This window comes from Hyperolius riggenbachi, chromosome 7, assembly GCF_040937935.1.
Source record: "Hyperolius riggenbachi isolate aHypRig1 chromosome 7, aHypRig1.pri, whole genome shotgun sequence".
Classification (NCBI taxonomy): Eukaryota; Metazoa; Chordata; class Amphibia; order Anura; family Hyperoliidae; genus Hyperolius; species Hyperolius riggenbachi.
The window spans coordinates 115,828,963-115,852,860 of record NC_090652.1 but is presented as its reverse complement, the minus strand read 5'-3'; the positions used below and the strand labels follow the sequence as shown (position 1 = coordinate 115,852,860).

General features: G+C 48.8%; 2 protein-coding genes across 2 annotated transcripts in view; both read right to left on the bottom strand.

The window, feature by feature from the left end:
- OTOA (otoancorin) overlaps nucleotides 1-23,898 on the bottom strand; it is a 253,400-nt gene that overhangs the window by 92,689 nt on the left and 136,813 nt on the right. The gene's annotated exons all lie outside the window — the stretch shown is intronic.
- Nucleotides 13,353-14,691, bottom strand: LOC137524553 (putative nuclease HARBI1). Its single transcript, XM_068244553.1, has 2 exons — nucleotides 14,356-14,691; nucleotides 13,353-14,162 (listed from the first exon to the last, which is right to left on the bottom strand). Exons 1-2 carry the CDS (start codon nucleotides 14,659-14,661, stop codon nucleotides 13,353-13,355), a joined length of 1,116 nt encoding a protein of 371 aa, XP_068100654.1. The 5' UTR covers nucleotides 14,662-14,691.

Sequence of the window (23,898 nt, the reverse complement as noted above, 5' to 3'; positions counted from 1 at the left end):
TAAATCTACATATTTACTTTCACTTCTTCCTAAACAACTATCCGTTTACTAGCAGAGAGGAGCTACATAACATATTACTCCTGGCTGATGGCTTAACCATTTCAGCCGCGCGGACGTGAACTTCACGTCCGCAGCGGCAAGTGCTAGAGCCGCAGGGACGCGCTAGTCATGTCCCTGCAGTTTGGGTGGTCTGCAGGCGATCGTGCGGGCAGATGCCCGCGATCGCGCTGCTGCTGCTAGCAGGGGAAATTGGCTGCAGGGGACAAAAGTCCCCTGTGCCAATCCGAGCATGTCCGCCGTGAATAAACACTGTTTTTGATCTAAAACAGTGTTTATTCTGTAAATGGAGCCCCGCCGCGATTCCCGCCAACCGATCGTTAAATTTATGAATGGAAACAATGTTTCCATCCATAACCTCCCTGCCGCCGCTGTGATCGGAGGCTTCCGATGGAAGCCTATGTCACTTCCCTGGTTCCAATGTAGTGATACATTGTTTCCCAATTAGCGTACATTGTACGCTAATGGGATTTTTGCTCAGTAGGGACATCTTGTGGCCAAATAGTAAAACTCACCTACTGATTTAGGGGAATAAAAATCAAAGGTTATTTATGACAAGAGGACATAAAATTAATAAATATTGGGCTAAAAATTTGTGATGCATGTAAAACTGAAAAAGTGCACCTTTATTTCCAAATAAAATATTGTCACCATACATTACACTAGGGGTATAATTTTAACGTTTAAATAAAGAAGACAAATGGCCAAATAAAATGTGTGGATTTTAGTTATGGTAGCATTAATTATTTTAAAAGTGTAATGGCTGAAAACTGAAAAATGGATTTTATAAAAAAATGTTCTTATTATTCCCATTATAATACATTTAGATTAAAATAATTCTTAGCATAATTTACCACCCCAAGAAAGCCTAATTGCTGGCGGAAAAAAACAAGGTATAGATCATTTCGCTGTGATAATTACTGATGAAGCTATTGGGGAATGAAAGGGAGAAGCGCTGAAGTGAAAATTCCTCTCGTCCATAAGGTAAAAAATCCCCGCGGGCTGAAATGGTTAAATTGGCTGTGGCAGCCAGTCAGTGTTTATTATTTTTAAACATCCACTGGAGCTTTCAGATTGGTTGTTTTGGACATCAGACACTTTACTGTACACATTGGGCTTATAATTCATGTGCACTTGTTGCGATACAAATGATGGTTGCCCTACAAAAGGCACCTGCCCATTCTTGTTTACATCATCTGAGTACTTGGCATGAGACTGGCAGTTATAATGGCATGAGCTGCTGGTCATGTGCACTTGTTGCGATACAAATGATGGTTGCCCTACAAAAGGCACCTGCCCATTCTTGTTTGCATCATCTGAGTACTTGGCATGAGACTGGCAGTTATAATGGCATGAGCTGCTGAGCAGAGCTAAGAGCATGAGCGTCAGTTATTTTTGACAGTTGACAGTTGACCGTGGAAGAGGCTGCAGCAAAAACCTTTCCTGCATCTTTATTTCATATTCTAGCATTTTACTAATAGCATTCCAGCGCCAGTGGACACCTCAGCGATGGAAAAAGGATCAGCGCCCTCTCCTGCTGACAGCACAACATTTGGTATAAAAAATATGGAGGAAGAAGGAAGATCAACCGAGATCATCCAAGAGAAGGAAGCCACCCCTGAGCACAGAATCACATTGGAAGAGGAATACAAGGCCGAGGAGGAATACGAGGAAGATTCGGAAGACGAGGAATTCTACAAAACCCGCAAATGGAGACCGGACCTTTCTACTATTGACAGCGACTCGTTTGGGGAACTCGAAGAGGAATGTAGGTCAAGCAGCAGCCTATCAGATGAAGATACTGCATGGCAAGAGGACCTCCCATCTGAGGACCCCAGACATCAGGCAGAGGAGCAAGAAGAGGTGGAAGACAAGGCAGAGGAGGAATACAAGGAAGAGGAATACGAGGACCCCAGACAGCAGGCAGAGGAACAAGACACAAATCAGGAGGAGATAAGAGGAAGCAGAAGAGGAATACACCCAATCAGCTGGCTACAATATATGATCAGGAGACTGCCAACACTGAAATGTCTCTTCTGCTGCTTCCCATGTGGCGCTGCCTCTCAATAGGCAACCATGGATGGGGCATCCTGGACTCCTTCCAAAGAGCAACATTGGACCCCAAACATATTATGGATTTGCCATCTGATGTGTGACAATGTATACACATCTTGAACTCTTTAGACAGAGCGACATTGGACCCCAATACAGGTAAGGATTTGACACTGTACAAGGGGCAACATATGGCTTATGCTGGACTCTTTGATTAGAGCAATGTTGCACCCTTAGACCTATTTGCCACTGTACAAGGGGCAACATATGGCTTATGCTGGACTCTTTGATTAGAGCAATGTTGCACCCTTAGACCTATTTGCCACTGTACAAGGGACAACATATGGCTTATGCTGGACTCTTTGATTAGAGCCATGTTGCACCCTTAGACCTATTTGCCACTGTACAAGGGAAAACATATGGCTTATGCTGGACTCTTTGATTAGAGCCATGTTGCACCCTAATGCTGGGAATACACGGTTCGTTTTTGCCTTCGTTTAAACCTTCGATTCGTTCGGTAAACGAATCGAGTGTTGAAAACGTATGTGAAAATAGTCATAATCTCATTATAGTTTCGATTAATAGACCCCAAAAACGAACGACTAGTGATCGAACCTGTTTGATATTATCTCTCTTTATCCATCTAATCGAGCCATTGGTAGGCTTGATGGCTGTTCAGATCGATTATATATTCGTTTATGCCGTCGATTCGTAGTCCGTCCCTGTACCATTTTGCATAAATGTGGGTGTTGTTGTGGGCCGGCAATCCGATCGTAATGCAAGCGTGCGTCACACGTGACGTCACTTCCAGTTCCTGTGAAAGCCCAGCTCGAGGACGAAGGCGGAGAGGAGGCAAAATGGCGTCTGAGGAGGGGGACATGGAGCATCCGTTGCCATCCGTGCAGCACACACCAGATATGGTCTCTCCTGCAGCCGCTGGAGACCCTGCCAGTGCACCTGGCCTCTGTCTGCATGTGACAAGTCCTCCGACCGAACCAACAGTGGCAGCAACGAACGGAGGTGCTGCTGCTGAAATTCCAGAAAAAGCAGGAAATCTTCCAGCACACACTGTGCCTGAACCATCCCTTCGAGCTGGTAGAACGGCATCAGCAGCGGGGCAAGCACCACCAACAGTTGAAAGGCACACAAAGGTACGTCCCTCCAAGAAGAAAGCAAAGCATGTTGAAGTGGAGGATAGTGATGTACTCTCGGTGTGCTCTGAAGATGTCCGCGCACAGCGGCGCAAGTCGAGACGTCATCCTCAAGACAATGACACCAGCGACTCTACAGATGAGTGGTCCTCATGTCGGCGGGCAGATGCCATGCCCAAGGAGCAGGTGTTGGTGTTGGTGAAAAGGTTTGACATGGAGGACTATGATTGCCTGTACACTCAGGTTGCCCACCCAAATAGCCATAAAAATCTCATCATAAAACTAGTACAACAGGAGTTGTATGCAAAGTTTGGTGTGCACAAGAGCAAAGAAGCGTTGCAAAAACGCTGGTTTGATTTGAAAAGAGAGAAGGAGCGCCTGAAGGAAATTCGCAAGGAAATAAAGAAAGGTGCGTTCAATCATTCAGTGACCAATAATAATGCTTGTTGTGACAAAAGTATATTGCTGTTTTTTATCTTTCAGCACCAAATTCTTAATTTTCTGTTTACCCACTTCATTGTAGGGAAACAACGGGTAGAGACACGTGTGAGGGTATCATCTACACAGGACGAAGTCTCTGTTGTGCATACAAGTGGAGGTGAGAATCTGTATGTTGTGGTTTGTTGGACAATCCCTGTTCTATATATGCATGTGCCCTGTACCCGCATGTGCAGCCTGTGCCCGCATGTGCAGCCTCTGCCCGCATGTCCAGCCTCTGCCCGCATGTGCAGCCTCTGCCCGCATGTGCAGCCTCTGCCCGCATGTCCAGCCTCTGCCCGCATGTCCAGCCTCTGCCCGCATGTCCAGCCTCTGCCCGCATTTCCAGCCTCTGTCCGCATGTGCAGCCTCTGTCCGCATGTGCAGCCTCTGTCCGCATGTCCAGCCTCTGCCCGCATGTGCAGCCTCTGCCCGCATGTGCAGCCTCTGCCCGCATGTCCAGCCTCTGCCCGCATGTGCAGCCTCTGCCCGCATGTGCAGCCTCTGCCCGCATGTGCAGCCTCTGCCCGCATGTCCAGCCTCTGCCCGCATGTGCAGCCTCTGCCCGCATGTGCAGCCTCTGCCCGCATGTCCAGCCTCTGCCCGCATGTCCAGCCTCTGCCCGCATGTCCAGCCTCTGCCCGCATTTCCAGCCTCTGCCCGCATGTGCAGCCTCTGCCCGCATGTGCAGCCTCTGCCCGCATGTCCAGCCTCTGCCCGCATGTGCAGCCTCTGCCCGCATGTGCAGCCTCTGCCCGCATGTGCAGCCTCTGTCCGCATGTGCAGCCTCTGCCCGCATGTCCAGCCTCTGCCCGCATGTCCAGCCTCTGCCCCGCATGTGCAGCCTCTGCCCGCATGTCCAGCCTCTGCCCGCATGTCCAGCCTCTGCCCGCATGTGCAGCCTCTGCCCGCATGTGCAGCCTCTGCCCGCATGTGCAGCCTCTGCCCGCATGTGCAGCCTCTGCCCGCATGTGCAGCCTCTGCCCGCATGTGCAGCCTCTGCCCGCATGTGCAGCCTCTGCCCGCATGTGCAACCTGTATGTACACACCTTGTATTTTGTAGTAAAGTTTATACTCTGTCTTACCACACCACCAGCTACCAAAAGCAAGGAGGTTCCAGTGTCCAAGCGTAAGCGGCAGGATGTTGATAAAGTGGGCATCGGAATGCATTCCTCGACTAAAATGCAATTGGATGGTAAGTAATCCAATGTCACACAACTTGCACCTACGGCTACACCTACAACCACCTTCACCCTACCCAACAGCTACTGCGAAAACACAATACCCACACAGCTCAGTCCACAACAATGGGAACCTGCACGACAACTCCTTTCACGGCCCCCTATCCACACCAATGGGCCTTACGAGAATACCACACATCTGGCCCCCACACGTCTTTCACACAACTACCTACCTCCACATTCGGCCAGTTACAAGCTGACAAGTACTTCTTATGCAAACTTTGTGCAAGCGGTTTCTTTGTTTCCCCCACAGATGTAGCACACAAGGGCAACCGTGTTGGAAGACATCAGAGGAAAGAAATGGATAAAGTGGTGAAGAGTGTGCAAGCAGATATTGCAGAAATGTCTACCGTATTCCGCAAATTTATGAAACAGCTGTCAGCCGATCTAGAGAGAATCCTGGAACTAATAAGTGAAACGACAGGATCGTAGGGCTTAAACTGTTTGGGTGACTGACGTTTACTCACCGTGTTCGCATGCAAGTTTGCACTACGTTGTATTGTATATTATATATCGCAATTTTTTTGTTTTATTTTTATATAGGTTGACATTTTTTATATACGCTGCGGCCCCAACTACTTCCATTCATGGAGGTAGTGATGACGGGAGTGTCGCAAGCCAGCCCTTGCAGCCATGCGCACATGACAGAGTAAAGTTTACAGTAGTTAGTTTTGTATAGTATTGTATACAAAGTTATTTTTATGTAAAAGTGTACATTTTCTATATAGGATGCGGCCCCCAACTACTTCCATTCATGGAGGTAGTGATGACGGGAGTGTCGCAAGCCAGCCCTTGCAGCCATGCGCACATGACAGAGTAAAGTTTACAGTAGTTAGTTTTGTATAGTATTGTATACAAAGTTATTTTTATGTAAAAGTGTACATTTTCTATATAAGATGCGGCCCCCAACTACTTCCATTCATGGAGGTTGTGATAGCGGGAGTGTCGCAAGCCAGCCCTTGCAGCCATGCGCACATGACAGAGTAAACTTTACAGTAGTTACTTTTGTATAGTATTGTATACAAAGTTATTTTTATGTATATGTGTACATACACACACACACACACACAGGACACACAAATATACACACACACACACAAACTGGACACACACACACACACACAAACTGGACACACACACACACACACAGGACACACACACACACACGACACACACACACAGGACACACACACACACACACACACACACACAGGACACACACATTTTGGAGGCACAACATGTGTGGTCCTACTGTTTGTGTTTAATAAAAAAAATATAGGCTTTCATGAAGGTTTGTTTTGTTGAAATACTTCCTGTCTGTGCACGTTACACAGGGCCCCGAAGAGGTGCTGCCGCCAAGCACAGGGCCCCAACACTGGCCCAAGGTGGCCGCTACACATGTAGTGGGTGCTGCAGCAGAGTGCAAGGTTTTTGGCAAAGCTTCAAACCTTGCACTGTCCTGCCAAGCACAGGGCCCCAACACTGGCCCAAGGTGGCCGCTACACATGTAGTGGGTGCTGCAGCAGAGTGCAAGGTTTTTGGCAAAGCTTCAAACCTTGCACTGTCCTGCCAAGCACAGGGCCCCAACACTGGCCCAAGGTGGCCGCTACACATGTAGTGGGTGCTGCAGCAGAGTGCAAGGTTTTTGGCAAAGCTTCAAACCTTGCACTGTCCTGCCAAGCACAGGGCCCCAACACTGGCCCAGGGTGGCCGCTACACTTGTAGTGGGTGCTGCAGCAGAGTGCAAGGTTTTTGGCAAAGCTTCAAACCTTGCACTGTCCTGCCAAGCACAGGGCCCCAACACTGGCCCAAGGTGGCCGCTACACATGTAGTGGGTGCTGCAGCAGAGTGCAAGGTTTTTGGCAAAGCTTCAAACCTTGCACTGTCCTGCCAAGCACAGGGCCCCAACACTGGCCCAAGGTGGCCGCTACACATGTTGTGGGTGCGTCAGCAGAGTGCAAGGTTTTTGGCAAAGCTTCAAACCTTGCACTGTAGTGCCAAGCACAGGGCCCCAACACTGACACTGGCCCAGGGTGGCCGCTACACATCTAGTGGGTGCTGCAGCAGAGTGCAAGGTTTTTGGCAAAGCTTCAAACCTTGCACTGTCCTGCCAAGCACAGGGCCCCAACACTGGCCCAGGGTGGCCACTACACTTGTAGTGGGTGCTGCAGCAGAGTGCAAGGTTTTTGGCAAAGCTTCAAACCTTGCACTGTCCTGCCAAGCACAGGGCCCCAACACTGGCCCAGGGTGGCCGCTACACTTGTTGTGGGTGCGTCAGCAGAGTGCAAGGTTTTTGGCAAAGCTTCAAACCTTGCACTGTGCTGCCAAGCACAGGGCCCCAACACTGGCCCAAGGTGGCCGCTACACATGTTGTGGGTGCGTCAGCAGAGTGCAAGGTTTTTGGCAAAGCTTCAAACCTTGCACTGTAGTGCCAAGCACAGGGCCCCAACACTGACACTGGCCCAGGGTGGCCGCTACACATGTAGTGGGTGCTGCAGCAGAGTGCAAGGTTTTTGGCAAAGCTTCAAACCTTGCACTGTCCTGCCAAGCACAGGGCCCCAACACTGGCCCAAGGTGGCCGCTACACATGTAGTGGGTGCTGCAGCAGAGTGCAAGGTTTTTGGCAAAGCTTCAAACCTTGCACTGTCCTGCCAAGCACAGGGCCCCAACACTGGCCCAGGGTGGCCACTACACTTGTAGTGGGTGCTGCAGCAGAGTGCAAGGTTTTTGGCAAAGCTTCAAACCTTGCACTGTCCTGCCAAGCACAGGGCCCCAACACTGGCCCAGGGTGGCCGCTACACTTGTTGTGGGTGCGTCAGCAGAGTGCAAGGTTTTTGGCAAAGCTTCAAACCTTGCACTGTAGTGCCAAGCACAGGGCCCCAACACTGACACTGGCCCAGGGTGGCCGCTACACATCTAGTGGGTGCTGCAGCAGAGTGCAAGGTTTTTGGCAAAGCTTCAAACCTTGCACTGTCCTGCCAAGCACAGGGCCCCAACACTGGCCCAAGGTGGCCGCTACACATGTAGTGGGTGCTGCAGCAGAGTGCAAGGTTTTTGGCAAAGCTTCAAACCTTGCACTGTCCTGCCAAGCACAGGGCCCCAACACTGGCCCAGGGTGGCCGCTACACTTGTTGTGGGTGCGTCAGCAGAGTGCAAGGTTTTTGGCAAAGCTTCAAACCTTGCACTGTAGTGCCAAGCACAGGGCCCCAACACTGACACTGGCCCAGGGTGGCCGCTACACATCTAGTGGGTGCTGCAGCAGAGTGCAAGGTTTTTGGCAAAGCTTCAAACCTTGCACTGTCCTGCCAAGCACAGGGCCCCAACACTGGCCCAAGGTGGCCGCTACACATGTAGTGGGTGCTGCAGCAGAGTGCAAGGTTTTTGGCAAAGCTTCAAACCTTGCACTGTCCTGCCAAGCACAGGGCCCCAACACTGGCCCAAGGTGGCCGCTACACATGTTGTGGGTGCGTCAGCAGAGTGCAAGGTTTTTGGCAAAGCTTCAAACCTTGCACTGTAGTGCCAAGCACAGGGCCCCAACACTGACACTGGCCCAGGGTGGCCGCTACACATCTAGTGGGTGCTGCAGCAGAGTGCAAGGTTTTTGGCAAAGCTTCAAACCTTGCACTGTCCTGCCAAGCACAGGGCCCCAACACTGGCCCAAGGTGGCCGCTACACATGTAGTGGGTGCTGCAGCAGAGTGCAAGGTTTTTGGCAAAGCTTCAAACCTTGCACTGTCCTGCCAAGCACAGGGCCCCAACACTGGCCCAGGGTGGCCACTACACTTGTAGTGGGTGCTGCAGCAGAGTGCAAGGTTTTTGGCAAAGCTTCAAACCTTGCACTGTCCTGCCAAGCACAGGGCCCCAACACTGGCCCAAGGTGGCCGCTACACATGTTGTGGGTGCGTCAGCAGAGTGCAAGGTTTTTGGCAAAGCTTCAAACCTTGCACTGTAGTGCCAAGCACAGGGCCCCAACACTGACACTGGCCCAGGGTGGCCGCTACACATCTAGTGGGTGCTGCAGCAGAGTGCAAGGTTTTTGGCAAAGCTTCAAACCTTGCACTGTCCTGCCAAGCACAGGTACACATGTACTGGGAAATTGAGGGATGAACATAAAAACATAACTTTTTATTGAATCAAACAGACAAGACAGAAAACGATAAGCACATCATCTACAGAGCGTAGTAAAGCACAAGGCAAAAACCATGAAAACCAAAAAAAAAGAAATGCGAAACCATCTACAGTGATTGCAACATGTAGTCCAAGGGTGGCGTACTGTAATGAGCTGGCGGCATATACATGGCACGATTGTCAGAACCTTGGGAGGCACTGTAGCGCATGTTTGGTGTGGCGGATGTTGATGCAGGTGGAGTATCACCGATTGGCTCACGGTACATCATGGCAGAGTCAGAGTTGTTTCGGAACTGTGGTTGGCAGTGGTGATTCCGTGTGCTCTGACACCGTGAGCAATTTGCAAAATACAGTTCAGAGGGAGGTCCAGCCACCAACATACCATGCAACCCCTTGTACACTGTTTCGCCCATTAACATCTCGGCCACTGTGCGTTGCTCTGGAGTCATTTTGGCCAGTTGTGCACTGAGATGAACAACAAACGGATCCACCGGCGCAACAGGTCTTGGCATTACCGCACTCGCCATCTCAATCAGTCTTTTCTCTACAGCATCGGGGGAAGCACACCGTTTCCGCTTTCCTCTCTGCATGGGTGTACTGTTGCGTGGTCTGGCTTCCTGTGTGTGTGCCCTCGGGGGTGATAACGTGACATGGGGGAAACGTTGGCTGTTGTCCTGCAACATGGAGAACAAAGAAGGTAAACCAAATATAATCACACAATAAAGGAACATGATACTGTTCATTGAATAGACCACAAAAACAACAGACGCTGAAGTTCGCAAACAATAGGAACAGTCGGACCCCAATTATACATCAAAGCCACACAGTGGGTCATACATTGTATGTATTGTATTGAATTGTGCACTGAGTCATACAAATTCACAAAGTCCTTTGTGCAAAAACAATGTGTTTGTGGTGCTATACTTGGAAAGAACAATAGACATACATTCTACATATGCAAATATGCACAATTCAAAGCTTTTTCACAGACTGCAATTAATTACTGTTCTGTTGGCTGTCTATTGTTCTCCCCTCGTGTACCCAAGAAAGTTATTAGCACTTCATAGTTCATGAATGTGTGAATGGCTGCCGCAGGAGACACTCATGTAAATGAATGCAATGTCATCCAGCCGCGGCGGCCATCCACACAAGAATGAAAGTGACACGCTGCGTGTCGCCAGCACGATGTGTACCCAAGGGGATGTCTGTCACGGCCGCTCCCCCGTCTCTGGGACATCATCGCTTCCCGTCTGCGTCCCTTCCGTCACGGGGATTGGATGGAAGGGACACAGGCGTGGAGCGTCGTGGGGGGGCAGACATGTGGAGGTTCTCTAAACCACCTGGGGTTCTCTTGAACATTGGAGGCGCAAAAGCCTGCGAAAACGTTTAACTGCTGCAGAGCGGGCGGTTTCGTTTCTGCAAAACGCCTCCCACTGTGGTGTGCATTAGCCCATTGAAATACATTGGGCAAACGGATGTGAAATACATTGCGCAAGCAGATATGAAAACGCAAACGTTGTGCCGAAACCCATACAATGCGTTTAGTGTGAAAGGTGGCATAGGAAAAATTTGGACTACGACTTACCATGGCTTCGTCCACATCTGCGCATGAATCCTCTGTACCTTCTAACACACGGCCTGACGATGTTGTTGTTGTTTCGTCATCCGTTACCTCTCGCTGGGTATTCTCTGGCCACTCATCATCTGAGGGGTAGGACTGAAGGTTGCCACTTGAGGGACGCATAATCTCCTGGTCCCTGACAAAGGAAAGTATGTCGTAGTACCATAGACGGTCGGGGTCATCTTCAGCGCCAGCACCAGATTTGTTCCTGGCTTCAATTTTTTTAGTTTCCTTAGAAAAAACTGACCGAATGTTAGCGATTTTGCTACGGACAGTCGCAACTGTAGCAGTGGGGTGAATTGTTTGCAGGAACTCCGCAAGTTTCTGCAGCTGAGCTTCCTTCATGTGTTTGTTGTGGTAGTCCTTGCTCTTTACTTTCCACACTGCTGTACAGGTGCGATACACTTCTATGAATTCAGCTAACTGCGTGCGGTTCAATGGGAATTCGTGGTTTTTCCTTGGCGCCATCTGTAACAAGAATAGGAAACATGCATTATGAACAGTACTCCATGTCTGGCCAAATGTATTCACCGAATAAGTGAGCTCATGCTGGGGGCCTGGAGGTCCCCTGTGATCGCCGTCGATTTACTATTACAGCGCTGCATTTTGCATTGGGGAGTGAACAGCTGATTGGCTGGCGGGGGGGAGGGAGCAGGGGAGAGGGTATTAACATAAAAAAGGGGTAAATATAACAATATAAATAACCAGAAAAGGGGGAGGGGAGCACAGGTATGCAGTGTTGTAGGGCCATTTAGCTTGGCCTTAAAGCTGCAGTGGCCAACTACACTTAAAATAGCCTAGTTGCAGGGGGAAAAACATACAGAACAGTTCTACTTACCCCAATGTTGAACTCACGAAGGGACGTACGATGGGCTAAACGTGTACACCTTCCAAAGAAGAACTCCACATCCGAGTGTGCAAACCGATGGTATGACCGAGCGGATAGCCAGCATATTTATAACCAGGCGGACAAACGAGGGGACTTCCGGTCAACTAACTACTTCCTGTTCAGAGTTCAGAAGACGACGCATGCGAAACGTGCAATGGCGCTTCTAGGACAATAATGGTGTGGTCGGCACTGCACAAAATGATTGTAAACCCATACGTAATTACGTTCGTATTAACGTGTTCATTTGAGAAGTGGGCAAAGATCAGTCCATGCATATGCATACCCACTTTTGTGGTTTAGAATGATGGGCACTTATAAGCCACATGTGCATGGTCTGAGCCCAGGTATAGCCGCCAAAGAGGGCCGCCATACCTGGGCACAGACCATGCACATGACGGGGAGACCTGGACCCAGGCAGGCACTGCTTGCGCTTGCCTCCCTGGGTCTGCACATGCACAGACGCATGTGCATGGTCTGTGCCCAGGTATAGCCGCCAAAGAGGGCCGCCATACCTGGGCACAGACCATGCACATGACGGGGAGACCTGGACCCAGGGAGGCACTGCTTGCGCTTGCCTCCCTGGGTCTGCACATGCACAGACGCATGTGCATGGTCTGTGCCCAGGTATAGCCGCCAAAGAGGGCCGCCTTACCTGGGCACAGACCATGCACATGACGGGGAGACCTGGACCCAGGGAGGCACTGCTTGCGCTTGCCTCCCTGGGTCTGCACATGCACAGACGCATGTGCATGGTCTGTGCCCAGGTATAGCCGCCAAAGAGGGCCGCCTTACCTGGGCACAGACCATGCACATGACGGGGAGACCTGGACCCAGGCAGGCACTGCTTGCGCTTGCCTCCCTGGGTCTGCACATGCACAGACGCATGTGCATGGTCTGTGCCCAGGTATAGCCGCCAAAGAGGGCCGCCATACCTGGGCACAGACCATGCACATGACGGGGAGACCTGGACCCAGGGAGGCACTGCTTGCGCTTGCCTCCCTGGGTCTGCACATGCACAGACGCATGTGCATGGTCTGTGCCCAGGTATAGCCGCCAAAGAGGGCCGCCTTACCTGGGCACAGACCATGCACATGACGGGGAGACCTGGACCCAGGGAGGCACTGCTTGCGCTTGCCTCCCTGGGTCTGCACATGCACAGACGCATGTGCATGGTCTGTGCCCAGGTATAGCCGCCAAAGAGGGCCGCCTTACCTGGGCACAGACCATGCACATGACGGGGAGACCTGGACCCAGGGAGGCACTGCTTGCACTTGCCTCCCTGGGTCTGCACATGCACAGACGCATGTGCATGGTCTGTGCCCAGGTATAGCCGCCAAAGAGGGCCGCCTTACCTGGGCACAGACCATGCACATGACGGGGAGACCTGGACCCAGGCAGGCACTGCTTGCGCTTGCCTCCCTGGGTCTGCACATGCACAGACGCATGTGCATGGTCTACCTGGGCTCAGACCATGCACATCCAGGTCTCCCTGGGTCCAGGCAGTCCATGCAGCATACAGGCAGAGACACACACAATTAACAACACAGCACACCAGAATACGACATTTTGCCACTTCTCCTCAGGGTGGTTCTCCATACAACATGGTGGACCACCGAGTCTGTATAATAAGTGCACTAATTAGTGGAGGAAGGGAACATTAAAGTAGAGATGTTGGAAACAGACACATGTTGGATACACGGTAGGTAACTGTTGTACATTTGATAGTCAATAAGAACATCAATTTCCTGTAGCAATCATTTTATCCTGCCAAGTCACTGCACCTGACCCAGTAAAGTAGTCCTTGTATTTGTCCCTGTTGGTTTTTGCCTCGTACGTGGGATTGTGTGAGGAACCGCTGTGCAACGGAACCATCCCCGGATGTGCCCTCCACTCCGCCGCCACAACACTTCCATTTTCAAAATCCTCCTGGTCTACCATTGTCGGTGGGCAATACCGTTGCACGTTTTTCTGCCGTAGGAAATTGTGCAGAGTGCACGCAGCTTTGACAATGACCTCCACTTTATCTGGGTCCACATTGATAGCCGTGAGGAAAACCCGAAAACGCTGTGCCAGGATCCCAAAAGCATTTTCCACAACACGTCTAGCACGCGATACCCTGTAGTTAAAGATCCTTTTCGGCTTGTCCAGTCCACGTTGAGGAAATGGCTTCACAAGATTCTCACCCAGAGCAAAAGCCTCGTCAGCCACGAACACAAAGTTTAGATGTTCCACTGTGTCATCATTGTTTGGCAGTTGCAGCTGTTTCTTCTTCAAGCGGCGGTTGAATTCAGTTGCCTCCATTACACCACCATCTGAGACACGGCCATTCTTCCCCACATCCACCATCATGAATTCATACCGTGCATTTACAAGCGCCATCAGAACCACACTGAAGAACCCTTTGTAATTGTAAAAGTACGAACCACTGTTGGGAGGTGGGTTGATACGCACATGTTTTCCATCCACTGCACCTCCACAATTAGGAAAATTCCAGATCATGTGGAAATCATGGGCCACTGCCTGCCACTCTGATGCATCTTGAGGAAACTAGAAATAAGGAGAAATACATGGTTAATCATCTGAAAGTACAATGTCGTAACAAAGGAGAAAAATCACTACAGAATAGGTTGCCAATGTAAACACTGTCATTTGCACAAGCGTTTCAGTTTGACGTTCAGTTTAAAAAGTTATCACTCGACAGCACACGCAAAACACACAATCCAGAAACATAAGTACATACCTTGACGTACTCGGGCATCAATTCCGACACAATAGCAGCACACGTTTCGGGGATGATTCTACCCAATGCCTGGGGTGAAATGGCAGCTGTAAACTTTAGATCTGCATATGAACGTCCGGTAGCCAGGTAGCGAAGGGTCACTGATAGACGCTGTTCTGCAGTAATAGCTGTTCGCATCACGGTGTCCTGCTTTGTTATCTTTGGCCCGATGCGCTCCAGCAGTTCATCAAAGTTAGCGTCTGACATGCGCATGTAATTGCGAAAGTCATCAGGATTGTTCTCACGCAACTCACGGATCAGACCCATGTGTCCCAACTCTTCCCGTTGTAGCAACCATTTCTTGCACCATTGTCGTCTCTCTCTCCTCGTCCTCCGACGCTTTGCTGCCGCCCTTCTCCTAGCTACTGCAGTCAATAGCAAAAGTCCAACAAAGGTCTGCAGACGATCTGGCTCGTACACATCCATGCTGACTCCTTGCTTGCAAAATGGCGAATGACACGCTCGCTAATCCGATCGGGCTTTTGTTTGCGGAACACTTCCGGCGTATTAATATTCCGCACGGAAGTACTATCCCTCACTCCTCATAACCTGCCCCTATCGCTATCGAAAACTAAACGAAGGTATAAACGAAAACCAAAAAAGGAAGTTTCGTTTCGTTTCAAGCAACCCTTCGATCCTGGAAAAAACGAAACCATCAGTATCGACAGCAAAAACGTACCCGTGGGTGGTGATTTTAACCATACGATCGATTTCTTCTATTTCGATAAGTATAAATGGTACAATCGAAACGAAGGCAAAAACGAAGGCAAAAACGAACCGTGTATTCCCAGCATTAGACTATGGATTTGCCACTAAAGAAGGATCAGTGTATGGCTATTGCTGGACTCATATTGTGAGCAACATTGATCCTAGACTACAACATATTTTGGGAAACATAAGGCGTACATCAATTCATTTTTCAGGAGAAACAGAAGACAGGCACCATCTACCAAGTGTAGCTTTTATTGCACCACTTGTGTTGGTAAGTTGTAAGATACAGAAAGGTAACAAACCAATACACACAATTGTGTATAGATTAGAAAACAGTTTTAAGTGAACCACATATGGAAGAGGAGGTGACTGCGGGGCACTAGAAGGAGCGAACGGCGGCTGTCACATCTGCGAAGATGCTTGGTCGTCGTGTAAACCACACCCCCCCCCCCCCCCCCCCGCCTGTGGTGTGAGTGCAGAAGGCTAACCTGTCCACTGGAGCAACTCCCGGCCTCCTCCTGTGTCCAGTGTTACTGTGAGTGCCTGTACCACGTGAAAACCAGGGGGGGGGGGCACAAAAAACTTGGGGGTGGCCCGGCAAGCGGTGGTGTTATGATGATTCGCCGTGCAGTGTGTGGACAGGCAATAGATTCCTCTCTGTGACATTGTATTGGAAGTGTAAAAAACAAACAAAATCCCTGTAGGTGCACCACAATCACCCCCACAGGTACTAGTATATACTCAGGGTTATAGTGAAAAACGCAGGAACCAACAATTGGAACTAAAAAATTTACTATTTATTTTAATATTCCCAAAAAGTACAACACTTTGTATACAATATATTCAATCATGTGGTAAAGTACATGTAATTGGTAGAGAAGGCAACAACATCGATTTGTTTTGGGTCCACGACCCTTTTTCAGGCCTTTCTACATACAATGAATATCTAAAAAGTGTAAAATGCAATACAATTAAAAATTGCAGTAAAATATTACAATATAAGGAGGTTATAATAACAAGATCACAACCGAAGAAAAAAAAAAAAAAAACAGAGAACATGTAAACAGAGTGAAAAACCACACGCAGATTGCGTGAAATGGAAAACACAGAGGATGAAGTGCAGTGAATACAAAGGGAATGTCACCACATGGTGTAATCCAGAGAGAACAGGAAAAAATTGTACCTGCACAATATAAATGCACAGTAGCATCTCATCTGGACAACAATTAAACCAGAATAGACCACCTGCACAAATCAATACAGGAATCAATAATGAAAGTAACTAATCATTAATAAAGGATAGCTAATATCAGCTTGCAAGAAGTATTAATGCTAAAGCTGACAAATAACTAAATTAATAAATGCCCAAAATCAAAAAGCCAAAGCCAGTTCAATCAAAAAATGAGGGGAACCGATAATAACTAAAGCAATCAATTTAATACCAAACTAAAGAAATAGTCTTAAGTCCAAAAAGTTGCAATCAAATACACAAAAAGAAAATGTCTTACAAACAGAGGTTTAGTAACAAAACTGCATGGGAGCAGGACATCCAAACCGGGTGGAGACTGCTCAGTAAATGAGCTGGGTTTAAATACCTTACAGGAGGGGGGTACTGCACAAGCTAATCCTCAGCTGTGCACAATCCAAATGAATATGCTGACCAATGGCATATGAAGAAAACCAGCATAGGAAACGATGTACATTGTAAAGCGCCGGCCGCCACATCACTTCCTGTATCGGAACCACCATGGAAAGCAAATACGTATGCGTCACTTCCTCCGCAACCAATTGACAAGTGTATGGGAACCTTTAGAGACAGATTTCTGTCTGTGTTGATTGCAGTGGGCAGGGAGGCTAGTTGGGTGTGTTGCCACTATGCGCATTGCTTGGTGCTATAAAGGCTGATGTAAAGGATTACATTATCCTAAAGGTGGCCATACACTAATAGATGAAAACAGATTTGACCAGGAGATCGTTCTTTTTTCCGATCAAATCAGATCTAAGAGGGATCAAATTCTTCCATACACTGTAGGCACTCATGTTAATAGCAGGCTATTAATAGAAATAAAATATTGCACGCTGGGGCCAGAAGATATACAAATTGCGGCTATAAAAGGCCACAGTTTGTATAGCGGGCAGCCCCAACACCCCCTATTTTATCAGGCTCCCCGACTCCCATTTATAGCCTCTATTAACGTGTTCTCGGTATCGGCATTGTGATCTTTGGGGACAAGGGTGGGGTGGGGGGCCGCCAAAGTCTGGCTCCGCTCAGGGCATTGTGAAACCTAAGGCCAGCCCTGGCTCCTGCCATATTCTCTACTGACTGTGAATATCTGCAGTGACTGTCACCTCCTGCATCCTCTCACATGTTCTCCAGCTTGTACCATCTACAGCAGCTCCAGCCCTCTCATGCAGCTCCTAGCTCCTCCTCCTTCTCATCCATTGTGGTTCATTTCAAGCAGCTCTGATCATCATCTGCAACCACCATCTCCAGCTCCTACCATCTCCTGCAGCTGATAATCCCTGCAGCTCCTGTCTTCTCTTGGATGTCATCCCCTGCAGTGTACACCTCCTTCAACTAATCTCCTGCAGTGACTGTCATCCCCTGCAGTGTACGCCTCCTTCAACTAATCTCCTGCAGTGACTGTCATCCCCTGCAGTGTACGCCTCCTTCAACTAATCTCCTGCAGTGACTGTCATCCCCTGCAGTGTACGCCTCCTTCAACTAATCTCCTGCAGTGACTGTCATCCCCTGCAGTGTACGCCTCCTTCAACTAATCTCCTGCAGTGACTGTCATCCCCTGCAGTGTACGCCTCCTTCAACTAATCTCCTGCAGTGACTGTCATCCACTGCAGTGAACGTCACCTTGAGGCTGGTTTCACACTGGAAATCAGCATTGTCAAAAACAGGCCTTCAGGGAACACCACGCTATTGCGCGGTGTTCCCTGTCTGGCCACAGTCCAAGCAGGAAATTACGCGCGTCACTTCCTGCTTCAGGTGTACAGAAGTGCACAGAAGTGTATTGCTAAAATATGCTTCCGCGCAAGCGCCGTTGCGTCGGTGAATTTTTTTTTAAAAACTATGCATCGCTATAGACTAACATGACTTCCGGGCCGAGGCATCGCTAACGTAGTTTTGGACCTGCACCAGGGATGTGGTGGAAAAGTCATTTCCGCCATGCTGTAAAGTTGCAGTATGAAAGTCTCCAAAGACTTTCATTGTCTGACGGTGGGGTGCGGTAAAAATACCGCACCACCCCGGTGTGGAAGGGCTCTCAATTATATGTACCCGCCTGACTAAAGTGGCCAATAACGACTTCGTAAGCCAATAGTCAGGCGCGTGTACAGCAGCCACGACCCCCAAGTGATCCGCCAGGCGGATCAACTCACCCCCGCGACAGCCAATTGCGTTAATTTCGCCCCCCCACTGCGTGACATTACGCATGCGCTGCTCCATCCTCCCCCCACCCCCCCCCCCCACATAGAAACAGAACGCGTTGTCAGCTACATAGTTGACACGCGTCTGTACAGCAATGTCGCCCTAGGGCAGTGATGGCAAACCTTTCAGAGGCCGAGTGCCCAAACTGCGACCCAAAATCGACTTATTTATCACTGAGTGCCAGAGGGGGGGGGGGGGGGGGTAGTTGCGGGGCGCGCAGCGGAAAAATGGGCGTGGCCATGACATTGTATGGGCGGAGCTAACGTAATGATGTAACAGCGAGGCATAAGAAAGCAGTGTTTCCGTCGTGATGTGGTGAAACGAGGATTATGCGAATGGGTGTGCAGAAACTGTGTGATGCTATTAGTATACCGTAACCCCAAAGCAGCAAATATAGCCAACTATGACCATTAAATAATAAATGCAGCAACAGTTACCCCAGACACCAGGAAATAAACGCAATGTGGATCAGCATTTCAGCAGTAAATAACGCAATGTGGACAACATTTCAGCAGTATATAACACAATATGGATCAGCATTTCAGCAGAAAATTACGCAATGTGGACAACATTTCAGCAGTAAATAACGCAATATGGATCAGCATTTCAGCAGTAAATAACGCAATGTGGATCAGCATTTCAGCAGTAAATAGCGCAATGTGGACACATGTCAGTGGTAAATAACGCAATGTGGACACGTCATCAGTAAATAACGCAATGTGGACACAGGTCAGCAGTAAATAACGCAATGTGGACACAGGTCAGCAGTAAATAACGCAATGTGGACACAGGTCAGCAGTAAATAACGCAATGTGGACACAGGTCAGCAGTAAATAACGCAATGTGGACACAGGTCAGCAGAAAATAACGCAATGTGGACACAAGTCAGCAGTAAATAAACGCAATGTGGACACAGGTCAGCAGTAAATAACGCAATGTGGACACAGGTCAGCAGTAAATAAACACAATGTGGACACAGGTCAGCAGAAAATAATGCAATGTGGACACAGGTCAGCAATAAATAACACAGTGTGGGTACATGTCAGCAGAAAATAACACAATGTGGACACCGGTCAGCCGAAAATAACGCATTGTGGATACAGGTCAGCAGTAAATAACGCAATGTGGACACAGGTCAGCAGTAAATAACGCAATGTGGACTCAGGTCAGCAGAAAATAACGCAATGTGGACACAGGTCAGCAGAACATAACGCAATGTGGACGCAGGTCAGCAGTAAATAACGCAATGTGGACAACATTTCACAAGCAAAAAAAAATAATTTACTCACCTGACAGAAGTCTCCTGTCCCGGCGGCGGCGCGCAGCTCCACGATTACCAGCCAGCCGAAAGTCCCGTGCTGACGTCGGCACCCCTGTGAGCAGAGCGGGGAGGGGCTGGGGGCAGAGCTTCGGCTCTGCTTGTTCGCTGAAGAGAATCGGCTCTTCGCGAACAACTCATCACTACTGCGGCGGCGGGGGTTATGGGATCAGTGGTGGTAGTGGACACCGCACGCGTGCCCACAGAGACGGCTCCGTGTGCCGCCTTGGGCACGCGTGCCATAGGTTCGCCAACACTGCCCTAGGGGATCGGGTCCCGATCCCCGACATTCAACATAAAATCCATAGGTGTATGAGCACCTTAACAACCCACCCCATAGACTGTAGCATAGGGCTAACCACATAGATGAGATTAGGATTAGATTAGGCCTATCAACGCGCGTGCGCACACACAACTTTAGAACAGGGCATATTGGTGGTCGCCACCAATCAGAGCAGGAGATATAGGGTTAGAGTAGGGCACACATACCGCAGACCTGGATCCAGCAGTAGCGTAGGGTTATTAGGGTGACTAGCACCAATTAGAGTAGGCTAGCATAGTGTAGTGTAGGACCCGTCCGAAAAGAGTCTACCGTGACGTGGTGGGCGGGCTTAAAATCCTACTGCTCAAAAGGTTTTACTTTTGCCAGTTGGATTAACCAAAAGACTCTTAATGCTTGAATCACCAACCATCATTACCCTGAAGCACCAATTCACAATTTCACCGCAGTCAGCAGTCTGGCTCAGTCACTCATACGCAGACTGAGCCAGTTACCAGGTCTGAGTGCGGCCAAACGGAGGAACTCAGGAGGACGGCGAGGGATGCAGCGGTGCTCGTGGGGCTGGAGGAAGCCCCAGGTAAGTGTAAAATCTTTCTTATTTCTGTCCTCAGGTACACTTTAAAGCATATAGGATCCCTGGAAAAATGGCATCTGGAAATTGAATGGTGAGCATCTTGCTGTGGAGCCTCTCAAAATAAATAATAAATAATAAAGTCAATTAAACAATAATTACAAATAATAAAAACCAGATGTAGGCTTGTAGTTCACTTTTAGGGCTCATTCACACTGCATGCATTTTCTCTGCATTTTACTACATTGCAGAAACAAATAAGAACCGGTAGTCCATTTTATTCAACGGGCTCTTTCATATTCAATGCATTTTTATGTTCACCAAAAAATAATAATAATAATAATAATAATAATAATAATAATAATAATAAAGCGGCAGCATGCTGTGTTCTGTCACATGCACCTTTTTGTATCAAATGTGTTTGATCTGGTTATGTATAATGCATGCCGTGAGTTGGACACCACATAGTAGAATGTGTAAAGTGTGAGGGTTGGTGCACACCAAGAGCGCTTTTAAAAGCGCTAGTGCTGCGAAAAGTGCTTGGCCTATGTTTTTGAATGGGATGGATCACACCAGAGCAATGTGATTTTTTTTTTCCCCAAACGCGGGTCCTGCAGCATTTTTGAGGAGATTATGCCTCAATGTAAAGTATAGGAAAAGTGGAAAATCGCTCCAAAAAGCACTGAACAGAGCCATTTTCCTAGCTTTTTTTTTTTTTTAAGTTTGCAAAGGCTGTTCACATCCAGGTCAAAGTGTACAAAAAGTACAAAAAGTATAAAATTGCTCTTGTCCCGCGAAGCCGTCTCGAAGAAACCAGATCGCTCGATTTCCGGCGCCTGGCCCTGCCTCCCCTTACTCCACGGACAAAAACGCACGGCTATTTACTGCAGTTAGGCTTTGTTCACATCTAAAATCAAAATCGCTGACGCCAGTGATTTTTGATTTTGTGAGTGATTTTTTTTCCCTCTCCCGGGGCCTACCTGTGCGTTTCGATTTTTGTAAAGCGCATTTCTAAGCGCATTTGCAGAGCGATTTGTTTGTTCACTTCCTGACGCAGGTCAGGAAGTGCACTCTTTGACCCGGAAAATAATATATACAATGTATTTATTCTTAAAAGCGCTATACCAAGTGCTTATTCCCTTCAGGCTGCATTCCCAGTGGGACGTTGCGTTGTAATGCGACGTTAAAGTCACAATGCATATGTACAGTATGTACAGTAAAGCATACAGGCAATGAAATGTATGCTTTCCTGTAACTGGTAACATGTGCGTTTAGAGATAACACACTGCAAGCAGCGAGTTACCATAACGATACACGGTACAATGCGACACTAATGTCGCACTGTGAACGTCCCATAGGATTAGCATTGCAGTGCGGTAAGCTGCATTCTAAGTGCTTATAAACGCAGCAAATGAGGGACAAGAATGACAAGCTGTGAAAAGCAAAAATGCCAATGCAAATTTGAAGTGACCCCCCTCCCCCCCCCCAAAAAAAAACAAACCCCAGTGCCAATCAAAGTCAACAGCTGATGAACAATTAGCTGGCAGCTGGTTAATTATCCAGCAAGCACCTAGAAGCTTTGGGGTCCATTCACACTGTGCATTTTGTGATACAATCGCTATGCAAAGGTACTGAATAGTTCCCTAACGAATTAGACGTGCAGTGCAACCATTCAGTGAAGCATACAGTACAATGAAAGTACAATGCCACTGTAAACGCACACGACACTGTGCGTTACTCCAACAGGACCCGCCGTACAGCACCCTATATGAACGTACCATAGAAATATCATTGCATCATGTTGTGATGCGATGATATTGTGCGTTGGGAGAGAATGCAATGGATTCAGTGTGAAAGAAGCCTCAAAGGAAACCTGAGCGCCCCCCCAAAAAAAAAATATAAAAAAAAATAAAAATCACAGCATTTATATGTACCTGGGGCCACCTCCAGTCCCTTTTAGGCCATGGGCTCCCTCCCCATTCTCCCTGGCCATTTCCATCCTCTGCTGGCCGGCTAGATAAATCCTTCAGTCACGATCTACTGTGCACGCGCAGCCCCAGGGCCGTGCAGAGGGTCCTTAAGTGGAGGGTGCTCAAATTAAAAAAAGGGGCCTGGCAATGCCTTCCCCTGCATGCCCCCCCCCCCCCCGCATCGTTTCTGGCTAGGGGGGTATTGATTGTCATGCTGCTGAATGCAGATGATGGGTGCCATGTGGGTTCTGGGTGTAAGTACTGAGTGTCATGTGGGTTCTGGCTATGGTTGGGTATCGAGTGTCATGCGGGTGTTGATTGCAAACACTTAGTGCCATGTAAGATCTGGGCGCATGTACTGGATGTCATGTGGGTGCAGGTACCGAGTGTGACATGGGTGAGAATACTTGGTGCCATGCCTGTACTGGGTGCTGACTATGGGTGGGCTTTGGGCATCACATGGGTTTTTAATGCAGGTACTTTGGGTGCGGGTACGGGTTAAGTGGATACTTGGTGCAGATAGTGGGTGCCATGTGGAAGCTGTGTGCAGGTGTGAGTACAGGGTGCAATTTTAGGCCTGGGTGCAAATACTTGGTGTCATGTGAGTGTGAGATCTGGGTGCCAGCTATGAGGGGAAGGGGTGGCTGATGGGAAAAGTAGAGGTCAGTGTGGGTGCTGCAGGAAGGGGCAGGGTCATGCAGAGGAACCTCAAGGGTGTGGTGCTCAAATTTGAAATCGTAAATCGTGCTAAACTGTGTATGTAATGCCCCCTCTCCAGAAATCATAAGGCAGTCTTAACCCCCCCCCCCCCACACACACACACACCTTTATAGCAGTATCAGGTAGACTTTGTGTCTCCAACCAACTCTTTTGGTGCTACCACCCTCAAATCAGCAGTGATAGGTGCCCACTGTTAGTGGGTTAGAGTGGGCACAGTGGAGCCCACTGTGGAGGCACAGACTCACCTTTCATTACTGGGACCTCTGTCCCTCTTGATCAGCATCCAAGCTTTTCAGGCAAAGGAGTGGTTACCAATATGCAGTGGTTGCTAAGCATTAGTAGATGCAAAACTGCAGTAAGTGCCAAGGTGCAGTGGGTGCCCAGATGCAGTAATGGTAAGACACAAAGGTTCACTTTGTGCTAAGTTGCAGTGGGTGCCGAGATGCCAAAGTAAAGTCTGTGTCAAGCTGCTTTGGGTACCAAGGTCCAGTTTGT